This window comes from Orcinus orca, chromosome 10 (genome assembly GCF_937001465.1).
Source record: "Orcinus orca chromosome 10, mOrcOrc1.1, whole genome shotgun sequence".
Lineage (NCBI taxonomy): Eukaryota > Metazoa > Chordata > Mammalia > Artiodactyla > Delphinidae > Orcinus > Orcinus orca.
Window position 1 is genome coordinate 43,658,341 of NC_064568.1, and position 21,102 is coordinate 43,679,442.

Below are 21,102 nucleotides of genomic sequence, written 5' to 3' on the forward strand. Positions count from 1 at the left end.
GACGCATCTGGCACTTGTTGAGATTAGTCCGACAGCACTGTTGGGTATGAGCTTCATCTGTTTTGTCACTCCCCATATCCCTAGCACCGTGCCTGCCATGTAGGGCACTCAATAAATAATGAGGAATAAAAGAATGAATGAATGAACAGATGAAGGAGTTCATGCACAGACGCATATTCCACTCTGCCTTCTGTTCCAGCAAGATGCTGACACAGGGCTCCTTCCTTCTCATCTACCCTTGCCTGCAGTTGCGTCCGTTCAGGGGGAAGCTGGAGATGTGAGGGTGGGCCAGGGACCCTGCAGCGCTTAGCCAGTCCATCCTGGGTGCTGGCATCCTCACGGCCCTCTCCCCACACCTCTGCCCCAAGAACTGCATGTTTCCTGTGAGTTTCCTCTGAGCCATGAATTTTAAAATAAGTGAAATAAAAGCAGTAATATCAAATGAAGGTAATCATGACTGAGTCTTCCCTGGGGCTTCCAGAAAAGCTCTCCACATTAATTCTAAGTCAAAACATAATCCAAAATACATCACTTCTTACGGGAAAGCTTTCTAGTCTCCAAATCAGGTTGTAGTTGTGCAGGTCATTCTCCAAGGATTCAGTGCTGTCCTCCCACCTTCCAGCAGCCCAGTCAGTGCCCTGATTCCTCTCTCTGACTTGAGCAAGTCAAGGCATTCTATTTTTGAGGTCATCAATGTGTTTCTAAATGTCATAGAGTTTTGATATAACCAGGGACTTAACGGAGAGCTCATCCTATGATGTACTTGAAGCATTAGGATTCTTGATTGCAAATAATAGAAACCCAACCCAAGAAGCCTTAAACAAAAGAGAGAATTTTATTGGCTCATGTAATGGAAGAGTCCAAGGGTTGACCTCAGGCTTGGGTAGATCCAGGTGTTCAAAGTACATCAACAGGATCCTTTTCCTTCCCGCTGTCAGATCTGCTTTTGTTCAGAAGACCACAAATAACCCCCCAAGTAATGGCAAAGGTGGCCCCAGCAGCCCAGGCTTTCATTCTGCCACCAAGCTAGCCCAGCAGAAAGGGAGCATCTCTTTCCAACAACAGTAAAAGTCCCACCTCAGACCTTGATTGGCAGGTCTGAGTCATGTGACTACCCCCAAGGCTGCCAGGAGGAGGGGCCAGCCTTTCCAGAAAAACATAGACTCAGCTGGGAAGGAGGGGGAGTGTCCCAAAAGGCAAAGAAGAATGAAGGGCACAATAACCACTATCGTGCACCCCCTACCCTTGTGGACCTGTCCACCTGCAACGCAGAGCCCTGCAGCAGCAACTTCACGGAGGTCAGCTGCTCAGAGAGCAGGGTGGTGTGCAGGAGAGGCAGCCTGCAGAATATTTCTATTCTAGAGTCACAGTCTTTTTGTGCTTTTTTTTTTTTTTTTTTTTTTTTGTGGTACGCGGGCCTCTCACTGTTGTGGCCTCTCCCGTTGCGGAGCACAGGCTCCGGACGCACAGGCTCAGCAGCCATGGGTCACGGACCCAGCTGCTCCACAGCATGTGGGATCTTCCCGGACCGGGGCACGAACCCGTGTCCCCTGCATCGGCAGGCGGATTCTCAACCACTGCGCCACCAGGGAAGCCCCTTTTGTGCTTTTAAAGCTCTCAAATAAATCATAAGCCTGGAGGTTATGATTTCCAAGGACAGTCTTCTTCTATGTGTCTGCTTCTTTTTCATTTTATTCACTAGTTTGTTGTATTTTTAGATTCCACTTATAAGTAATATCATACAGTATTTGTCTTTCTCTCTCTGACTTATTTCACTTAGCATAATGAATATAGTTCATCCGTATTGCTGCAAATGGCAAGATTTCATTCTTTTTTATGGCTGAGTACTCATCAATCAACCTTATTTATTTTTGTTTTTTCTTTTTTCTTTTTTTTTTTTGGCTGTGTTGGCTCTTTGTTGCAGCATGCAGGCTTCTCTCTAGTTGTGGTGTGTGGGCTCCAGGACCCATGGGCTCTGTAGTTTGCAGCGCACAGGCTCTCTCGTTGAGGTGCGTGAGCTCAGTAGTTGTGCCAGACGTGGATTTAGTTGCCCCGGGGCATGTGGGATCTTAGTTCCCCAACCAGGAATGGAACCCGTGTCCCCTGCACTGGAAAGCGGATTCTTTACCACTGGACCACCGGCGAAGTCCCCATCAATCAACTTTAAAGTGGACCTCTCAGTCTGTGAGTCCCAGCCCTTCTGCCTGCTTTGTAGAAAAACGTTCTGTTACCTTTAAGTTGTCACTTATTTAGAATTTTCCAGATATCTAGAAAATCTCTGATTCCCATCTCAGCTCTATAGATTTCTTTCCCTTTGGATATCTTCTCACATTTCACTGGCATCTGAGGAGGAAGAGCAGCTAAACGTGTGCTTGTTCATCCATTGACTTAGAAGAATTTATATTCATTTTGCTTCTCTGAACTTTTAAAATGAGTATGCATCATTACATTCATAATAGAAAAATAACAACCAAAGCTATTCTTAAAATGGGAGGGGTTTAGAAACATGTTCTGGTCGGCAGAAAAAAGAAGCATTGTGTCAGTGATTTGTACCGAGCATTATAGCACTGACCAGGAAACCACCTTCCCACAGTGCTTCAGGCTGAATAAGAAAGAGGCTGCAGAGTTCTGCCACAGAGCCCAGGGTCTCACCTGTGCTTTTTATCCTCCCAAGCTGAATTAGAAATGGTGTTAATGCAGTAAGAGTGTCAAATATAAAGCCTGCTATTAAACAGATGCGTCAGCTAGTGGCTTCAAGTGGCGAGCATTTATCAGCTTGCTCTTTGGATGGACGCAGGTGCATGGTTCTTCTGCTGGTCTTACCTAGGGTCAGTCATGCGTCTTCAGTCAACTGGCAGTCAATGGCCTCACTCACCTGTCTAGGGATTGGCTGGCTATTGGCTGGGGCAAGAGGGGGGATTGGGCCAAGTGTCTCTTGTCATCCCAAAGTCTATCTTGGGCTTGTTCACATGGCGATGGGTTGCAGGGCTTCCACGAATAGCAAGAGAGGAAGCTGCCAGGCTCTGGACTCACACAGCATCACTTCCACCAGTCTCTGTGATCAGAGCAAGTCATGAGGCCAGCCCAGATCTAAGGAGTAGAGACCACCTCTTGATGGAAGGAGCTGCGAAGTATTGTGGCAACTTTTGCAATCCACCATTTCATAATTCTGTCCTTTAATGCTAATTTTCTGTTTTCTAATTCTGTGTTGTCCTCAGGGTTCTGAGGACCCAGTCTCTGGAATGGTTCTACAATAATGTGAAGAGCCGCTTCAAACGCTTTGGCAGCGCCAAGGTCTTGAAGAACCTGTACAGGAAACACCTGCTGGAGAGCGGAGGGTGCTTTGACATCCTAGGTACGCTGACTGCCTGCCGTCTGGGAGTCTTTGGGGGGTTGGCGGGAAAGAAGAAGGCCTGGCGTGGAGGCCCTGTACACTGTGGCACACTCACCTGGGACAGAGAAAGTGGCTTAAATAATCTGGTTCTAGTAAGGAGCAGAAATAGAAGGACATGTACCAAAGATTGTAAGTTTTAAGTCCTTTGATTCCCGCATCTCCACTGGGCTGGATATGTTAGCAGCTGGGAGGACCAAAGTGCTTCTGCATATTGTGGACATTTTAATTCCAAATCCCTAGAAATGAAAGATTCTTGACCATCTTTCCCTAATGATTAAAACACTGGAAATTCATCTTTGTTTGGTTGTGTAGACTAGGTCTGCACTCAGAGGATATGCCCGCCACTCCTCTTCCTTCCTACTCCAAAATTCTATACATACCAGGCCCAGAGTTTAATGTAATGGGAGAGTTAGAAAAGTCTCAGCTTCCTCCCAGGAAGTTTAAAGGATGAATTCTACCTATGCTGTTAAGACAACCAATGTAATTAGAATGAGAAATTATATTCTTTATTCCTATTGGACCAGCCAGTGGAGAGAAATGGTTGTCAGAATATGAACAGCATGTCCTCCCAGAAAACGCTATTTTTTTCTGTGTAGAGGAAGATTTTTTCATCACTTTGCTGACACAGGTAAATGCTTTTTATCCCTGAGAAAGAGGGAAGAAAGAAAATCTCATATGGAGCTTTTTCACTATCATTATTTTACATTGTTGTATTCTCAATAAAGTCTTTGGTTGTGTCTAATCTAAAAATATGCCAGCCACTGAGACAAGGGGGAAATAGGATGGAAGCATTAAACACGGAGACTCATTAGGGTCTTTTGTGTTAGTCGTTAGAATCTCTGTCTTTCGAACCACTCAGGAAGCCTGTAGCTAAGAGAGCAGGGCTGAAGGTCTCCACATATTATTTTTAACTGCTCTTTGCTGATTTTTCTAAAAATGTTTCTCTAGGAACAAAGACAAAAAAGAAATAAAGCTTAAAAGTAATCATGTTAACAGTAGGTTTTCAACCCAAGGAGACACCTCAAGAAGGTTCCAGAATAGAATTGTCTCATCATTTGCATCCCATACTTTCTTTCTTGTTCATCCTTGCGTCTGCTTCAGGTACCGCTTCACATGTCACCACATTCACATCTCATAGATGTTCTCTACTGCTTCATGCAAAGTGAGGGGGAGAAGCAAATTCATTTGGAGAATCCTATAAACAGCACGACTCTGGTCTCTTTCTGTTTCTCCCTCGGGTCCCACAGGTGGAGCAAGGGAACATGAATTACAAGTGGGCTGGCAAAAGGCTTTGAAATGTTCAAGTGTCATTTTCAAAGGCGTATCATTTGCTGGGAATAACGCTGACACTACTGAAGCAGATTTAGGTCCCAGGCCCTCTGTGATTCACCACATCTCTCATCTGGGCCTCAATCGCAGCACTTATCACATTGCATCCAGGTGATGGTTTACAAAGCTCCTCTCCTGCTGGACCAGGCAGAAGCAATAGCTTCTTCATCTCTGTGTTCCCAAAGTGTGGCCCAGTGGCTGGCAACTCTTAGGTCCTCAATATTACACAATTCAGTCTTAAAAGCACTTTGTGGGTACCAAGACACTTCATAGAAGTACTAGAATCAGTTGCTTTAGCATGATTTGTATCTCATTTTAAACTCAGATTTCCTTTTGAGCAACAAGAAGACAAGCAGGCAGGAGACAATTTATGAGATGGTACTCAAATCTGTAAAGTCGTGATCATAAAACAGTGAGAGCGATTCTACATACCACCTAGAAAATTGAGTTACACCTCAAGCATGGAGAAATCTCCCGTGTGTAAGTAGTGTCCTGATTATGTCAGATGACCGTGGAGACATCAGCATTAGCTTCTACCTACAACCCAGCACCTTGGTATGGTTGTCATCTGCCATCCTCAAGCCCGACTACACGTTAGAGTCACCTCACGAGCTTTGAAAAAGTGCCAGAATCGTCTTCCACCCCGTCAATTACTTCCGAATTTCTGGAGGTGGCCCCGGAACGGATATTTTTTTAAAGTTCTCTGGGTTATTTTAAGACACAGCCAAGACTGAGAACCTCAGCTAGAACTTCACTATAATTCGTATGGCAGAGTTCTGAATAAGATGGTTCCATCTTCAACTCCATCTGAGGGTACTTAGTTTCAGAATTTTGATTGTCAGAACATAATCTACAGGGTGCAAGACCTGTGCTCTGCTCCAGGAAAACTCCTTTTATCTACGAAACATCTCCACTTCATGGACCAGTGTAGTTTGCCATAAAAAAACACTCAGTCTATTGAAAATTCATTGAGTTCACAGAATCTTATGGGTTACCCATCACATGTACCCATTGCACAGCCATCAGTCCCAAGCTCACTTCCTCCTCCTGCAGCCCATATCAGGTGACCAGATTAGGCAGAACTGGAGACCCATTCGTTTTGTCAGATAAATCTAAGACTTACTCATTCCTTCAGTAAACATTTATTGAATGCCTGGTTTAAGACCTGGGAGTGACAAGATGGGTAAGACCCTGCCACCTCAGAGCCAACGTTGCAGTGAAGTCAGAGAAATAAGTAAATAGATTTATAAAAAAATGTATAATGTCCAACGCTCATGTGGTTTATCTGATAGATTCAGTGTGACATTTTTAACAGTTATTCTAAAAAGAAGCACTACATGAAAAGATGAAAGTAGCCCTTATTGATATACTTAATCCCTAGACAATTTGGTAAATAATACATACATTTATTTAGTATTGGATAAATAAAATGGGGAAAATAAATCTTGCTTTTATTTATTAACGTGATATATCTATTTTTGACACGATTCTTGGAAAGGTCTATGACATCTTTCATGTGGGATTTGACTAACAACATGGTCTTTTAAAAGCACTGAGTCGCCTGAAATTGGAGGCTCCTGCAGCTCATGGAAGCTCTGACTTGATGTCTGGCTGCTGTGTCAGTGCTTTCCGAAACAGTTCAGTTGCTTTCTGCCCTTGGAAAAATCCCATCATCCTAAATGACACAGAAGCTCCCACCTATGAATTTAAAGGGACACAGGGAGAGTTGTTGTACTAGAAGATTTATAATCATGGAAATCCAGAGCCTGTCCTGGTCAGCGCAGTTCTCCCAAAGATGTTTTCAGATCTTCTCCACCCCCATCAAGCTCCCCACCACCATCCCCGTTGTCTCAGGAGACAGCCTCACCGCCTCCTTCGCAGGGCAGACCGTGTACACCTCCGCACCTGATCCGTCACCTTCCATGAAGGTCTCAAGTTCACGCAGCCCTTCTGTCTTGCCTTTCAGCCTCTCTCTTAAGCGGTTCCTTCCTATTGACTTGTAAACATGCCCAGTCTCTCCCATTTCCTAAGCCCTTCCTGGACTACAGATTTTCCGCCACTTCTGCCCTGCCATGCTCTTTCCCATCACAGGGACACTCCAGAGGGTGGGCCACACTCTCAGCTTCCTCTCTAGACACCCACCCTCTCCCTCTTCCAAGCTGTCCTCCACACAGCAGCCGGCGTGCACCTTTACGTGTGTTTAGAAACACACACCTAACCAGATCACCCCTGTGGAGACTTTACTGTCTTCAAGTGGCTTCATGGTGGGACAAAGATCAGAACCCTGATGTGGCCACTGTGACCTGTGCGGTCTGCTGCCAGCCCACCTCACCCCAGGTTCCCTCTCCTCTTGCAGCCCAGCCACCCTGCCTCTGTTTTAGCTCTTCAGATGCACCCTGCTGTCCCCACTGCCTGTGCCTGTGCAAGTTGTTTGCTCTGCCCTGGACTCCCTCCCACCCCCACACCCTTTTGGCTGGTTACTTACAGTCTAGGTCAGTCTTCCCTGCTGAACACTTGCCCTATTCTATGAACCACCCAGTCACAGCACTCAACATATCTATAGTTTTATATTTATTTCTATAAATTTTTGGTTAATGAATTCTCACCCACTAGACTATCAAGGTTGTCAGGGCAGCGAGGATTTCTGGCCTTGCTCACCAGTACACCCTAACGCTCAGCCCAGGGCCAGGCATCTACTAGATGCCCATGAAATATTTGCTGGATGAATGAATGGCTGCCAGATGCAGCCAGGCCAAAGTGAAATATCTGCACTTAGATGTATAGCCTGGGAACTGAGGTGATGACTTACCCTAAAGCCTTATTTTATAAGTGAGGAAATGGAGACCCAAGAAGGTAAAGTCACTTCATTATGGTCACAGAGCTGGAATAAGTGACTATGGGTCTTCTGAAAGGCTGGTCAAAAAACACAAGCACAGAGAATAGTATATGGTCAGACTGAGTCCCCGTGGCAGGCCACACACTAATGACCTATTTCATAAAGGTAGCAGCCTGCTGACCCCGCTGTAGATGCCTACAGCAGTTACCCTAAGAGTTCCCCCACTGGAGCCCCACGCAGCCCATCCAAGGAAGCACGGGCTGTATTATGTGTATCAAAGGTCTACTGCTTAGTTTGACTTGACATCAAGAGCATTTCCCCATTTTGAGCTAAGAGCTGTAGACCCACATTTATTTTCTTGGTTCTATCAGTGTTTTCCACCAGCATCCAATTCAAGAATTTTTTTGAGCCCCCTGCTGTCTCAGTGCTATCTTGGGTACTGGTGATACAATACAGTAATTTAAAAGGGAAAGAGACATCATCCACACCTCCACACCTTCAAAGATCTCTTTTGATGAATTAATACATGAACACAAATGGTAAATCCCCAACTTAAAAAAGGTTTAGCCAACTGCTCTTCCCAGCCTGGAACCAAGATAGGGTGTGTGTTCAACTGAGAGAAGACCAGAGAAGAGGCAGTGGGCCTTAAAAGATCAAATGCCATGGCTTACCTTGTCTTGCTCTGGGCTTGTTTCCACTAACTGCTAATGACACTTTACTCACTGGCTAAAGGCCACTGTTTAGATTGATGCCATGGACAGCAGCTAAAGACCAGGCATGCAGTGTCTCATCACCCATCATGAGCAGAGTTCTACCATTATCACAGTTTTTCTAGTACGGAAGCCAAGTGTCCGAGAGGTTAAGTAACTTGATCAAGGTCACACAACTAGTCATTTGCAGGTCTAGGAAATGAGCTCATATCTCTGACTTCAATCTATTATTCCATGTTTGATTCTATATTGCCTCCAAGGAAGGCTCTGGAAGAAAGTTGGGGGTGGAAGCATTGCTACACAAGGAATTAGTATGAGAAAGAAAAATGTGACTGGTCAAAATCTGTAGCATTACTGTAGAACCCAGTGATTCCCTAAACCCATTTGCAAGGCTAACAATCAAAGTGGGTAATGGTGGTCTGCCAACTCAGTGACACAGTGCACTGGGCTCACTGAAGACCTTGGATAATCTTATATCTCTCTGTCTCCTCCTCTCTCTCTCTCTCTCCCTCTCTCTCAGGAGGAAGCTTTTTTGACGCAAACCTGGAGAATGAAGGAAGTATTTCAGGCAGTGACTCAACATTTTATAGGCAGTCAGAAGGTAAGTTTGCTTAAGGGTTTACACCTAATGGGAGGTTAGAGCATTATAAACACCTTCAGACCGTCAGGGTCCCCCATGGCACTGGAACCACTGATGCAACTCTGTTATTGTGTGTGAGTCTCCCTGGGTCTTCTTTTATTGCCATTTTTGTGAATCCATCATCAAAATAGGTGAATATATCTAAGGAGTAGCCTAGAGAAGTACATTCCGTACCAACCACTAGATACTTACAATCAACTAGTGTGTGTTTTTCGGGAGTTGGAATATGACAATCAACATACTCACTTGTGCAATTAATATTAAAATAGTCTTATAAATAATGTACCATTTACTGATCAACTTTTACTTTTTTATGCCAGTACAGTCATCCCCTTAGAGCAAAGGTTAAAAGCAAAACAAACTTCTTCCAATTCCAAATAAAACCTCCTCCAACACTCCAGCTCCTTCTCCAAAGTACTGGGTGTTGGGAACAGGTGTCTCCTAGTCCCCCTGGTCCTGTGGACCCCCACAGTGCTTCTGCACTCTCTCTGTTTTCTCCTCGGGCACCTTCTCATGAAGGTCTCATCCTCTATCATCCTTGCTGCCTTCTCCCTGGGAGAAGTCACATGGCTTTGGTGCACCTCTGTCTGAATGCCTAGCCCTTACTTCAGCCCAGAGTTCTAGACTCAGTGTTGTGATGCTTGGTCACCAAGACCTGCAGCCCCTCCAGGGATCTTAACTTCAGCATATCCCAGTCAAGCTCCTCAGCCACTTAAGTCCACCAGCAAGACTTATCTTTTCCTCAATCCCCCTCCCCGCTTCCACCCAGTCACCCAAGTTCCTATGGGTTCTATTTGCAATCCCATCCTTTTCTTTCTGTTCCAAGGTCTATGGCCTGAGCACCTCCCTGCCCTCAACTCTCCTGTATTAATATTAATTTCAGTAACCATCTGTATCAGCCAGGGTTCTCCAGAGTAACAGAACCAATAGGGTATGTACAGATAACACACACACACACACAAAGAGGTTCGTTTCAAGGACTCAGCTCACACAACTGCAGGGCCTGGCAAGGTCAGCTGACTAGAAACTCTAGTAGGAGTTGATGCTTAAGTCTTGAGGCAGAATTTCTTCTCTGGGAAACCTCTGTTTTTGCTCTTAAGGCCTTTCAACTGATTGGATGAGACCTACTCACAGTTTCAAGGGTAATCTCCTTTACTTAAAGTCAACTATTGTTAACCATAACGTGGACCACACCTACAAAACACCTTCATAGCAACACCTGGGTTAGTGTTTGATTAAACAGCTGGGTGCTATAGCTTCACCAAGTTGACACATAAAACTAACAGTCCCCCCCACCTGACTGGTCCTCTGAACTTCGGTCACTCTGCCTCTGCTTTCTTATCCTCCCTCCACACCCCACCAGTTTTTATCTCTGAAACACCCTCTCAAGCCTTCACTTTCAGCCCAAACATCTTAGTGCTCCACTCCACCTCATGCCAAAACCACAGACGTGTGCTCCACCCTTTGTGATGGCTCTAGGCTCTTCCTCTCCAGGGCTCTGTGGAAGCTGGTGACTATCCCCATCATAGGATCTCCAGCATGCCTCTTAGCAGTTAGCTATGCACCTGATCACCCAATAGCTCGGAAAACACATGAGAGCATGGGCTCAGCTCGCGTCTGTCGAGGCATCACTGGGACCCTCAGAGACCCTAGTGCTGGGGAGGTCTTGGTGCACTTTGAATCAACAAGAATTTGTGGGGCGCCACTTCTATGAAGAATACATTGATTGGTATCTTGAAGAAGAGAGATGGGATATACAGTGTCTGTCTCCAGGGAGCACTGAATGTAGTGACAACTTAAATTTTATAGACTCTTCTTATAGACACACTGGGGAAATTATGTGTTCACTCAGCCACCTGAGGGATGCCAAGCCCTGAGCTGGGTTGCCCCCGTGTGTCTCTGTCAGGACTGTCACAGCCAGCCTGTGATGTCCTTGTCAGCTGCCTGGCTAGATGGTTTTGACTTTAATTGGGTTGGTTTGGGAGATTTTGTTATGTTTGCCAAATGCCACTTTCTGTCCACATGTGTGTCTTTAGGAGCCTAAGAAGCTTGAATTAAGTATTTTAATTAACGGATTGATTAATTAATGAATTGATATATTTACACCTTGTCTCATTTTACAAAGAATCTGAGGCAGCTTTCAGGAGATATGCATGTGTTAAATAATGCATGACTAGGAGATTATAAATGGAAACAGGAGGTTGAAATCGGGGGAAAGGAGACATAGGCAAGCAGCCCCTGCAGACCTCTGTTCTTGTGCCTGATGTGAATCGGGCTTCTGGGATGAACTGAGACGAATGATAGAGATTCTCACTTTCAAGTAAGAAGCAAAAAATCTAGTACCTCCAGGAAGCAAAACTCTTCCAAGTATTTGACTTCAAAAAGAATTTTGTCACCTGCAGAAGTCCTTTGACTTGGGAAAACTTCCGTTTGTCACCATATGCAAAAAATATGTTCACTAAATATATGATAGCATTATTTTTAAAAATCATGTTGGCTTGTGTTTATCTCACTTTTGTGGTTAAAATCACAGGATTTGGAGACAGAGAGCCCTGAATTCAAATCTCAGCTCTCTGTCTCACTGCGCAACGTTGGGTGAGTTATTTGACCTCTCTGTGCTTCAGTTCTCTCATCTATAAAATGGTGCCTACTCAATGAGTTGTTGGAAGGATCCACTGTGATCACGTATGAGACACTCAGTCTGCAGCCCAGCACGTGGTTGAGCTCAGCAAGATCGGCCAATGTTATCGATAGTATGGGTTTAGAGTCTAAAAAATTCTTCCATGGATTTTGTGTTTGCATTAAACCATGAGCACAGCCCTCAGAAGATTTCACAATTTTCCTCCCTATCATTATAATGATACATTACGTGCACAAAATAAAACATAATCTTTATCTGAGAAAGTGGATGAAGAACCGTTATTTCCTTATATTAAGTCCTTTTGTCCAGTCGTCTTTTTTTTTTTCTTTTTTTTTGCGGTACGCGGGCCTCTCACTGCTGTGGCCTCTCCCGTTGCGGAGCACAGGCTCCAGACGTGCCGGCTCAGCGGCCATGGCTCATGGGCATAGCCGCTCCGCGGCATGTGGGATCTTCCCGGATTGGGGTACGAACCCGTGTCCCCTGCATCGGCAGGCGGACTCTCAACCACTGCGCCACCAGGGAAGCCTTGTCCAGTCATCTTTAAGCCACTTTGTATGTTTTGGAGCTTGTCCTTGCCTTTCAGAAAGCGGTCTATGATCTGTTTCCTGTCTAGGACATAGCATGATGGACACATTGGCTGTCGCCCTACGGGTGGCTGAAGAGGCCATCGAAGAAGCGATCTCCAAAGCAGAAGCCTATGGGGATAGCCTGGTATGCCCACCCCGGCCCCCGTCACAACGTCTGTCTGGGAGGAGGTGTGGGTGGAGTCCTGGCTGCCAAGAGAAAGTGCAGGTTGTGGGGAAACCATCATCATGATAGCCATCCTTGACTAGAGCCTATCCTCCCCCTGCATTTGTGGTCAGGACTCCTCAGAAAGCGATTGCCAAGTCTCCCAAATACACCCACAGCTCACGACATTCTCTTCCTCTCTCTGCAGGACAAGCAGAATGAGGCCAGTTACCTGCGGGACCACAGGGAGGAGCTGACTGAGGAACTGGCCACAACCATCCTGCAGAAGGTAGGTGGGCCCTAGCATCCAGATGACTGCAATTTACCACCCTGGCCTGGACCAGGGCCTTTGGTGAGCAGAAGAGCCGCCATAGGCGCCTTTGTTGTCTTGGGCACCGTTTCTTCTCTTCTTCTCACTTTCTCCATTGTACTCTGGGGCTAATGCAGAGGGGTTGAATTGCCCTGCAAAAACTAAGCGGTGTGAACGTGGTTGCCTTTAGGGATTGAGCTGGTGGGTGAGGAGCCAGGAACCCAGCCCGGAGACCTTCGTACAAATGGACTCATTAAATCCAGGTGGCCATGCCCAACCTAGCAAGCGGTGCAAACAAGCTGAAGCCTTCCCTCATGATGCTTGGTATCTGCCCCCTCCTTAGGGCTTTCAGACACTTCCTAAAGTCAGGATGTACGGCCAGAGACTCTGGGTTTGCGATCCACTTCCACTATTTATGAGCTGTGTGTCCTTAACTGATAACCTCTGAGCCTCATTCATCATCTGTAAAATGGGGAGAGTTATAGTACGTAGCTCTTAGAATTATTTTGAGAATTAAATGAGGTAAAGCATTTATGGTGCCAAGCACAGAGACTGGCACACAGTAGGCACTTAATAAATAGAAGTTGTGAGCATTGTAAAAGGACTACTTGTAAACTGTAAAGTGATGTAGAATGTTCAAGGCTTTAGTTGTGCTGTTTTATCATAAGACCTGAAATCAGATGGTATTCTGTTGAAACGAAACACTTTTTTTTTAAGATTTTTTTTTTGATGTGGACCTTTTTTTTTTAAGTCTTTTTTGAATTTGTTACAATATTGCTTCTGTTTTGTGTTTTGGTTTTTTGGCCACGAGGCATGTGGGATCTTAGCTCCCCAACCAGGGATTGAACCTGCACCCCCTGCACCGGAAGGCAAAGTCTTAACCACTGGATTGCCAGGGAAGACCCTGAAACGAAGCTCTTACATGGCTAAGAATTTCCCAGAGATGGTCCCAGTTACCCCACATAGCACTGGAGCCCTCTCCAATAACGTGTCCCCTTTGTCACCCACCTCCTCCCCAGATCATAAGAAAACAGAAGAGCAAAAGTGAGCAGCACGTGGAAGAGGAGCCGGAGTGGCCACAGCCCCGGAGTTGCAGTGCGAAGGCAGCCGACGAAGGGACCACAGCCTCCCCGGGAGGCCACCGCGCCTCCACCACCTTCTGGGTGAGTCCCCACAACCATGCCGGCCCATGCCCTACAGGTGCCCTGCATGTGTGCAAGTCAGAGCCATTATCCCCACAGAAATGGGGACACCACGCTTAACATCTATAGTTAGCACATGTGCCCACCAGACAGCCTGAGGTTCCTGAAGGGCAGGGAGAGATGCAGAGAGCGCTGCGTGGGGGCCAGGAGGCCTGTGCTCTTACACACATGGAGGTGGGTTTTTACACAGAGACCAATCTAGGAAAAATAACGATATCAATAGCCTTTTTAAAATTAATCCTGAAAATAGTTGTACTGAGTCCCATGGAAAAAATGGCTTTCTGAAGGCCAGGTGTGTTCTTACAACTTGAGCACTTGCTTTACTGAAACTGAGAAATGACAACGAGAGAATTGCCACTGCCTTCTGAGATCACATCTGGATGTGGGCAGGAAGTCGGGGTGTGAGTAGACCTTTTTGTTCGTCATCCCCAACCACAAAGCACAGTGTCCTTCCTGTGCCCCAAGGGTCTGGGCCTGCCACATCTGCGGTAGAGTCACCAAGCCCGTAAAATCCTTTGGTATGTGTTTAAGCAGCCCCGGCAACGATGTGTGGAGAATGGGATAGAGGCTGGGCCCTCAGTGTGGAAATTCAGCAAGAAAGAGCAGGACTGGCCAGCAGGGCTGGTGTTCTATCAGCTGCAGGTGCCCACAGTCATAGCACAGGGCAAGGGACAGGGCAACACACAGGTGCAATTTAAAACTGGAAAGGCACAATAAAAAAGAATGAAATAATGCCATCTGCAGCAATGTGGATGGACCTAGAGATGATCATACTAAGTGAAGCACAGGGAACTATATTCAATATCTTATAATAACTATAATGGAAACAATCTGAAAAACTACATATATGTAAGTGACTCACTTTGCTGTACAACTGAAACTAATACAATATTGTAAATCAACTATACTTCAATTAAAAAAAAAAACTGAAAAGGAAGCCATAGGAAAATCACCCCATCGCATGTTATTTTTTTTACTCTCCACCGAAAGGTGGGGACAGGTATTATTGGGCCCATTTTATAGGTAAAGAAACTATAGTTTTAGCATAACTTGCCTAAGCTCCCACAGGTAGTAATCAGTGGGGTCGGGAGTTGAGTACCTTTTTCCTGTTCCAAAGCTTTTGATCCAGCTTCCTCCTCTAAAACGTGAGATCAATGGACTCGATCCCTAAGGTCCCTTTCATCCCAGAGGTTCTAGTCTGCACTGTCCCATATGGTGACCACAAGACACAAGTGACCATTTAATTAAAGTTAAATTTAAAATCCAGTTCTTCAGTCACACTGGCCACATTTCAAGTCCTCAACAGCCCCTGGGACTGGTGGTTACTTTATTGGGCAGTGCAGATACAGAACATTTCCAGCCTCCCTGAAAAGTTTTCTTACACAGCTCTGGTCTAGGGAGCTAGATAAAGACGGAGCGAGAAGCAGAGGGCATAAAAGCAGAAATGCTTCTGGAGGCTGGCCAGAGCCTGGACGTGAACCAGCAGGCCAAGCCTCAGTTCTTGGGGACTTCGAGGAAGGTGGCTCTCCCACCTTTCCACGAGCTGTTCTCGCCTCAGACGCTCATCTTCCTCATCTGCCTGAGCCCCACTCCAGGGGCGCTGACTCACAGGGTCTGGGGCAGAGCTGGGCATCAGTACATTGACCCAAAGCTGGCAGGGGATGCCGGCAGGCTGCAGGCTTAAGGATGGCCTCTTCATGATATCTTCAGGAGGGCACTCTGACCTACAGACCCTGGATGGCCCTAAACCAGTGGTCTCCTGGCAGTGCTTCCTCTTTTATCCTCAGTCCTCCAAGGACACGAATACCCTGCCTCCAGGGGTAACTGTGCAGAACCCTATAACTGGGCTCCTTGGGCTTAACTGCTAAACCCAAACTTAATCCATCCCCATGCTGACAGAATTTCTCATCTACTCGCTTGAAAGAAAGTTCAGTGTGATTGTCCACTTTTTAATTTCCTCCTTTATTGTGTGGTTCTCTGCCAGTAGGGGGGTCAGTGCAATCTAGCTTTCAAAGCCTTAAGATGCAATATCCTGAAAGGCACCAGTGCAGGGGTTATAATTCATTTAGTGCCTATCTCTTTGGGCGCATGTATATAAAAAGTCGTCTCTGTATTAATACGGTGATCCTATTGATAATAATGATGACAGCAGAGGCTGGGCATATGCTATGCCTGGGGACTAAGGTGCATCTCTGTCTGACTCTGTCTCTTCTCTATCCTTCCCTATTTTCCTCAGCCTTTTCCCTTTGTGCTTTTGTCATTTTCCTCCCTCACATTTGCTCACTCCTTTAAATGACTATAGTACAGACCTAAAGTATTTTTCATTATTGTTATAATTATTGGATTGAATTTAATGACTATGCCCGACCCTAAAAATACAAAGCAAAGCTATGTCTCAGTTGTTATTCATATGAACACTGTTATCGATCCCTTTGCCCATATACCCTTGATACTAAAAACATTCTCTCCCTGTTTTATGACATGGGCTCCTTGAGAGCAAAGACTTATTTTGAAGCCATGATCGGTGCCCCAGGGAGCCTGCCCTGGTGGCAATGATGATAATCATTGCAGTCATAGCAACAATATAACATTCCAAGAAATACAGGGAGAACAGGACGCTGCTGCCCACACGGGGGACCAGCGGCTGCAGAGGAAGCTTTAACAAAGGTAACTGATGATCACACTGCAAGTTTTGCCTAAAGCTTCAGAACCAGCTGGTTTGGATGGCAGGTCCTGCTGGGTTGGAGCATGTTAGCCAGGAGTGCCTTGTCCCCAGGTTTTCAGCAAAGGGTGTCAGGCACAGCAGCAAGAGGGCATGGAAGAGCATCACTTCGGAGCCAGACAGACCCAAGGTCAAGCCCTGCACCAACTTGTGCTTGGGCAAGTTATTCCAGGCTGCCGCAACTCACTCATGTGCACCCAATAGGACTGAGTGAGGGGATGGAGGTCTTGCCCTGGCTCAGTGGCAGAGCTTAATAAATGCTATTATTGTGACTGATATTTACTGAGTGCATTCTGTGTGCTAGACATGGCACTGATTCCTTTCTGTGAGGAAACTGAAGCTTAGAACAGATCCTCCCAAGATCCCACATAGCAAGAGGAGCTGGCATGGACCCTCTACCCAACACATTACCCATTCATGCCCAAAGAGTTAAGAGGCGGGGCCTGTTTGAACTTCGCAGTCCATCTTTGCAAGGCTTTGCTGGCATGCTAACATTCCTGAACCCATGGACTCCACCCTCCATGCCCAGCCCCCCAGCACAGACATGCAGACACTGTCACTCAGGCCCGCCCGACCTGACATCACCAGCCCTGTTTCTTCCATGGACCCTAGGGTGGGTAAGAGGAAGAAAAACAAAAGCTGTGGGTGGGAACGAAAGGGTGGGCACAGAGGGCCCAGCCAGGGAAACAAGGCAAATAAATTAATCAAGTAATCCCATCACTTCCCGAGAGCCACAGAGGTTGAACCAACTGGCAAGTAAAAATGTCGTGGTTGCGCCATCTTCTGGGCAATACGTTTACTGCAATGAGTTTGTGGCAAAACTGGGTCTAGGCTCTGGGGCTTTTCCACCCTGGCTGGAGACAGCAGGCCAGCAGTGTCCTGAGACGCGCTGGAGTCAGCTCATTGTGATTGTCAGGGTACAGCTGTTTTTCCTAGTTTGAAACAATGGCTTGCCTGAAATAGATTACAAAAGCCTGGCATCCTCAACTGATGAAAAACATAGATCCCATCTTCCCTGTTGGGACCACAGAAGGACTTTTCATTTTTTGATCTTGGCTTTCGTAGGTGAGGGAGCATTTTTGTCCTATAGAAATGGAGCCCAGCCACCTCCTACAGACACACACATACAGAAATAAAATATTGTTTGAGCCATTGCAAAATGAAATACTATCATTTCCTCTCTTTCAAACATGTATTCAGTGATTTACAGTGAGAAGTTTGAAGATAGAAAAATAAAGACCAAGGTACAGAAAACAGCTCAGGTGAGGCTGCAGTAATACTGCATCTGGCAATAGGCCATCAGCTCCTTAGGGCCACACCTGTGTCTTACATCCTACAAATTCAGTCACAAACATGGGACCGAGGGTCAACATCCAAAAGACCATCCCTGTCTTCAAGGAGCTCAGTCTGTGGAGGAGTCGATATGTTGGAATAGGACTGTAGGAGAGACAGGAAGAGCCGTGCAATCACACAGAAGGGGGGTTTTCTTGACAGTCCAAGGTGGGAGACATGTCAAGGGTACGTTCCCCTGAATATATGGGGGTTTGCCATGGAAGGATTTTTTTTCTTCATTTTTAATAACTTCACTTGCCAACAGACTGTCACCCTTAATCTCTGCCTCTGTGATAGCTGCTCATCATCTGTGAAGGATTTCACAAAATTATAGATGGCTCCCTGAATACCCAACCCCAAGAAAACCTTGGTTGTTGTGAAGTATCAGAGCTGTTCAGGGCACTAGAGACAGGGTCAGTGCTTGCTGTGCCCTCAGAATGATGGAACTGGTACCCAACTGAGAGCCACTTGACGTGTGTGTTAGCTTTTCTCTCCTCCAAGACCTTGCCCTCCATGACATAAGTGAGGATGACAGTGGGCTTCTTCTTTGTTTTTCTTGATCCCCAGTCTCATCCAAGAAGTTAGTAAGATCATTATCATTATCATAATCAGGCTTCTGAAAACCTATCCTGTAGCCCGCCCCAAATCACATTCACTCCACAGTAAACATTCATTGATTTCCAGTTCCGTACCAGTAACTGTGCCAGGGGCTGAGGATGTCACCATTAGCAGTCCATTAACCTCCCTCAGTTGCTTGCACCAGGCAAAAAAACAGATGTTGCAATAGAGTGTCATATAACACAGCAAGAATACAAGCAGCCAAGACCCTCAGCCCAGCTTGAGGAAGGGGGTTTTCCACAGACCGTGGCCTGTTTGAACTGAAGGCACACTGAATCTCATCTAATCGATAAGAGGGGGAGAGCTCCTCCACTCCTGGGCTGCATTAACCTGTGACCGCTGCATCGAACGGCAGGTCTGGAGACCCGTCATACTCTCTTCTGTAATCAAAGGGGTGGGAAGCAGTTTGTGACCCTTGGTACACAGCTTAAAGCGTTCCGTATTTGTTATGCAAACCCATCTTCCTCCTGGATCGGCCTCAAGGTCTTGTGAGGGGAAATAGAAGAGGTTTCCAATGACTCTTTCTGGACCAGAACTGGCTGTACCACCCTCTCCAACAAAGTGTGCCAGATGCCCTATGTCTGCAGGCTGCTGGGCCCTGGCCTAGCCTGCAATGATGGTGATGCTGGGGCTCGATCCTCAGCCCTCTCTGAGTCTTTTCTCAGACTGGTTAACCATCCTTCGGGGCAAGGCTACAGAGTGCATTGTCCTCTCCCAAAACCCTGGTCATGATGCTCAATTTTCTCACCTATATATCCTGGATCCGGTGTTTGCTATTCTCCTTTGTTATTCTCAAACACCTTTCTAAAGCTCACACTTATTATGCAATTACTGTGTGCAGCGCAAGATTAGGTTTCTGCTTCTCAACAAATTGAGTCACTCAGCCAAGGTGCTGTGGCAGAGGTGGTCTTGGAGCTCAGATACAGCTGAGTCCTGAGTCCAGCCTCAGCCGCCCGAGGGCCCTGCCCACAGCTCTCCAAACATGCTCCCCTCTTGTCTCCTACTCTCAGGACCTGTGGCGGGAGAGGAAGAAAGTTACCAAGATGAGCCAGTTCCTGCCGGGAGAGAAGGCAGCAGGAGTGTTGTTGTTGAGGTTGGCCAGCTGGTGGCGCCAAACTGCCTGGGGCCTGAGTCAGAGACGGATACTTTGCTTCCTAGCTCAGAGACGCTTTTGTTCCTGTTTCACCCATATAAAAAGATCAAAGTAAATCACCAATAGAAGGGAATTCTTTCATTAAATGACAATGGAAAAAATTGGTCTCTTCCTGTTTGATGAAATTCCCTACACAGAACATTTGAGCTTCAGATTCTCAGTATAACATTTGTAACATATACAGCTCAAACATGTTTCTTGTCAGTCATTTGAAATCCCTTTTCTACCACTTGCCCTTAGGTTAGAGTTTATTTTCCTTTTTTTAACTAAATGGGAATGTGTTGCAAAGGCTCTGGGCTTGTGGACTGATCATCCTTGGTTCACTTGTCTACTGCAGCCCTTAGATTGTGCGATAACTTTCTACTTACACCGCTGAAATGCTCAGGTTTGGAGGTCTTTGAAGGGAAGATGCTCTCATTTTCATCACACACAGTTGGCCCTAAGAAATCTTGGCCGAAAGAATGGCTGGGGAAACAGGAGGCATGTGAGAACCTGCTCTGTCGGATTCTACCACATCTCTGATGCTTTCTGGCAGGCCTGCGTGCTTGCAATGGAATAAACAGGAACCATTTGTGCCATTATATGGCATGATGCTCTGATGTGCAACTTCTAAACCTCAACACGAGAAAAGACATTACCATCAGCTGTGTCTTCTCCATGAAGTGGGACGCCTGCAGATCTGAAGGCACTCCTCCTGGGGACTGTGCCTTACAAGGTCACCCCTTCCCCTCTTTTCTTTCCACAGCGGTCACAGTCTGCGTTCCCACTCAGCAGAGAAGATGCCCTGAGGACCTCTTCGCTGGAGGCTGCATCGAGGCAGCCGAGGGACCAGCAGCTGAGGGAGGAGGAGGCATTGCCCAGCTGGAAGAGCGTGGACAGGCTGGATGAGACAAGTAACTGTTCTAAGCAGCATGTGCTTGGTCTATGGGTTTCAAAAATGCTGTTGGGAGGCTTCTCGGCTGTCGTGTGGCTGCTCAACCCTTCCTACCATCAGTATGAGTGGGGTGTGCCCGTTTGGGACAGCTGGGCCACCAAGTCATGAGGTCTCTCACACAGCACACAATATATAATGTGGACATGTTTCCCACATGGGCAGTTTTCCTTCTGAGACCCGTGAGACAGTGGGCAAGTGTGTTCAGATCACTTGGCTACACAGCCCCCCTTCAGCTACGTGTTCTATGTGGACTAGGAGAAGGTGTCTTATTATATGTAGGCCAGGAACACCAATCCAACCTAGCAGGCATTCACTGCAGTATCCAAGATACCACAGCTAATGTGGTCCTCAAACATTTGCAGGGCTTTTCAACTACTCATGGTAATAGGTGTCTCCACACCATAAAAGTAAACAAATAACAACAAAGAAAGAGCATTTCAAAGTTCAGACTTAGAAACTAACAAATTTAGGGGGTATTATAAGCACTTGTAAAAGACACTCCATTTCACAAAACCGTTCCTGCTGAATTATGAGCATTCCAGAAAAATTTGC

General features: G+C 46.3%; 1 protein-coding gene across 3 annotated transcripts in view; it reads left to right on the plus strand.

Moving 5' to 3' along the window:
* Positions 1-21,102, plus strand: part of MYRIP (myosin VIIA and Rab interacting protein) — a 219,202-nt gene that overhangs the window by 134,126 nt on the left and 63,974 nt on the right. For 2 of the 3 annotated variants that reach the window (XM_004277854.3, XM_049693613.1), the window contains exons 4-9: positions 3,219-3,355; positions 8,790-8,870; positions 12,164-12,261; positions 12,488-12,568; positions 13,609-13,752; positions 20,362-20,509. In XM_004277854.3, the coding sequence (XP_004277902.1) occupies positions 3,219-3,355; positions 8,790-8,870; positions 12,164-12,261; positions 12,488-12,568; positions 13,609-13,752; positions 20,362-20,509 (689 nt within the window). The remainder of the gene's footprint in view (positions 1-3,218; positions 3,356-8,789; positions 8,871-12,163; positions 12,262-12,487; positions 12,569-13,608; positions 13,753-20,361; positions 20,510-21,102) is intronic. The other variant, XM_033401969.2, reaches the window with a different exon arrangement.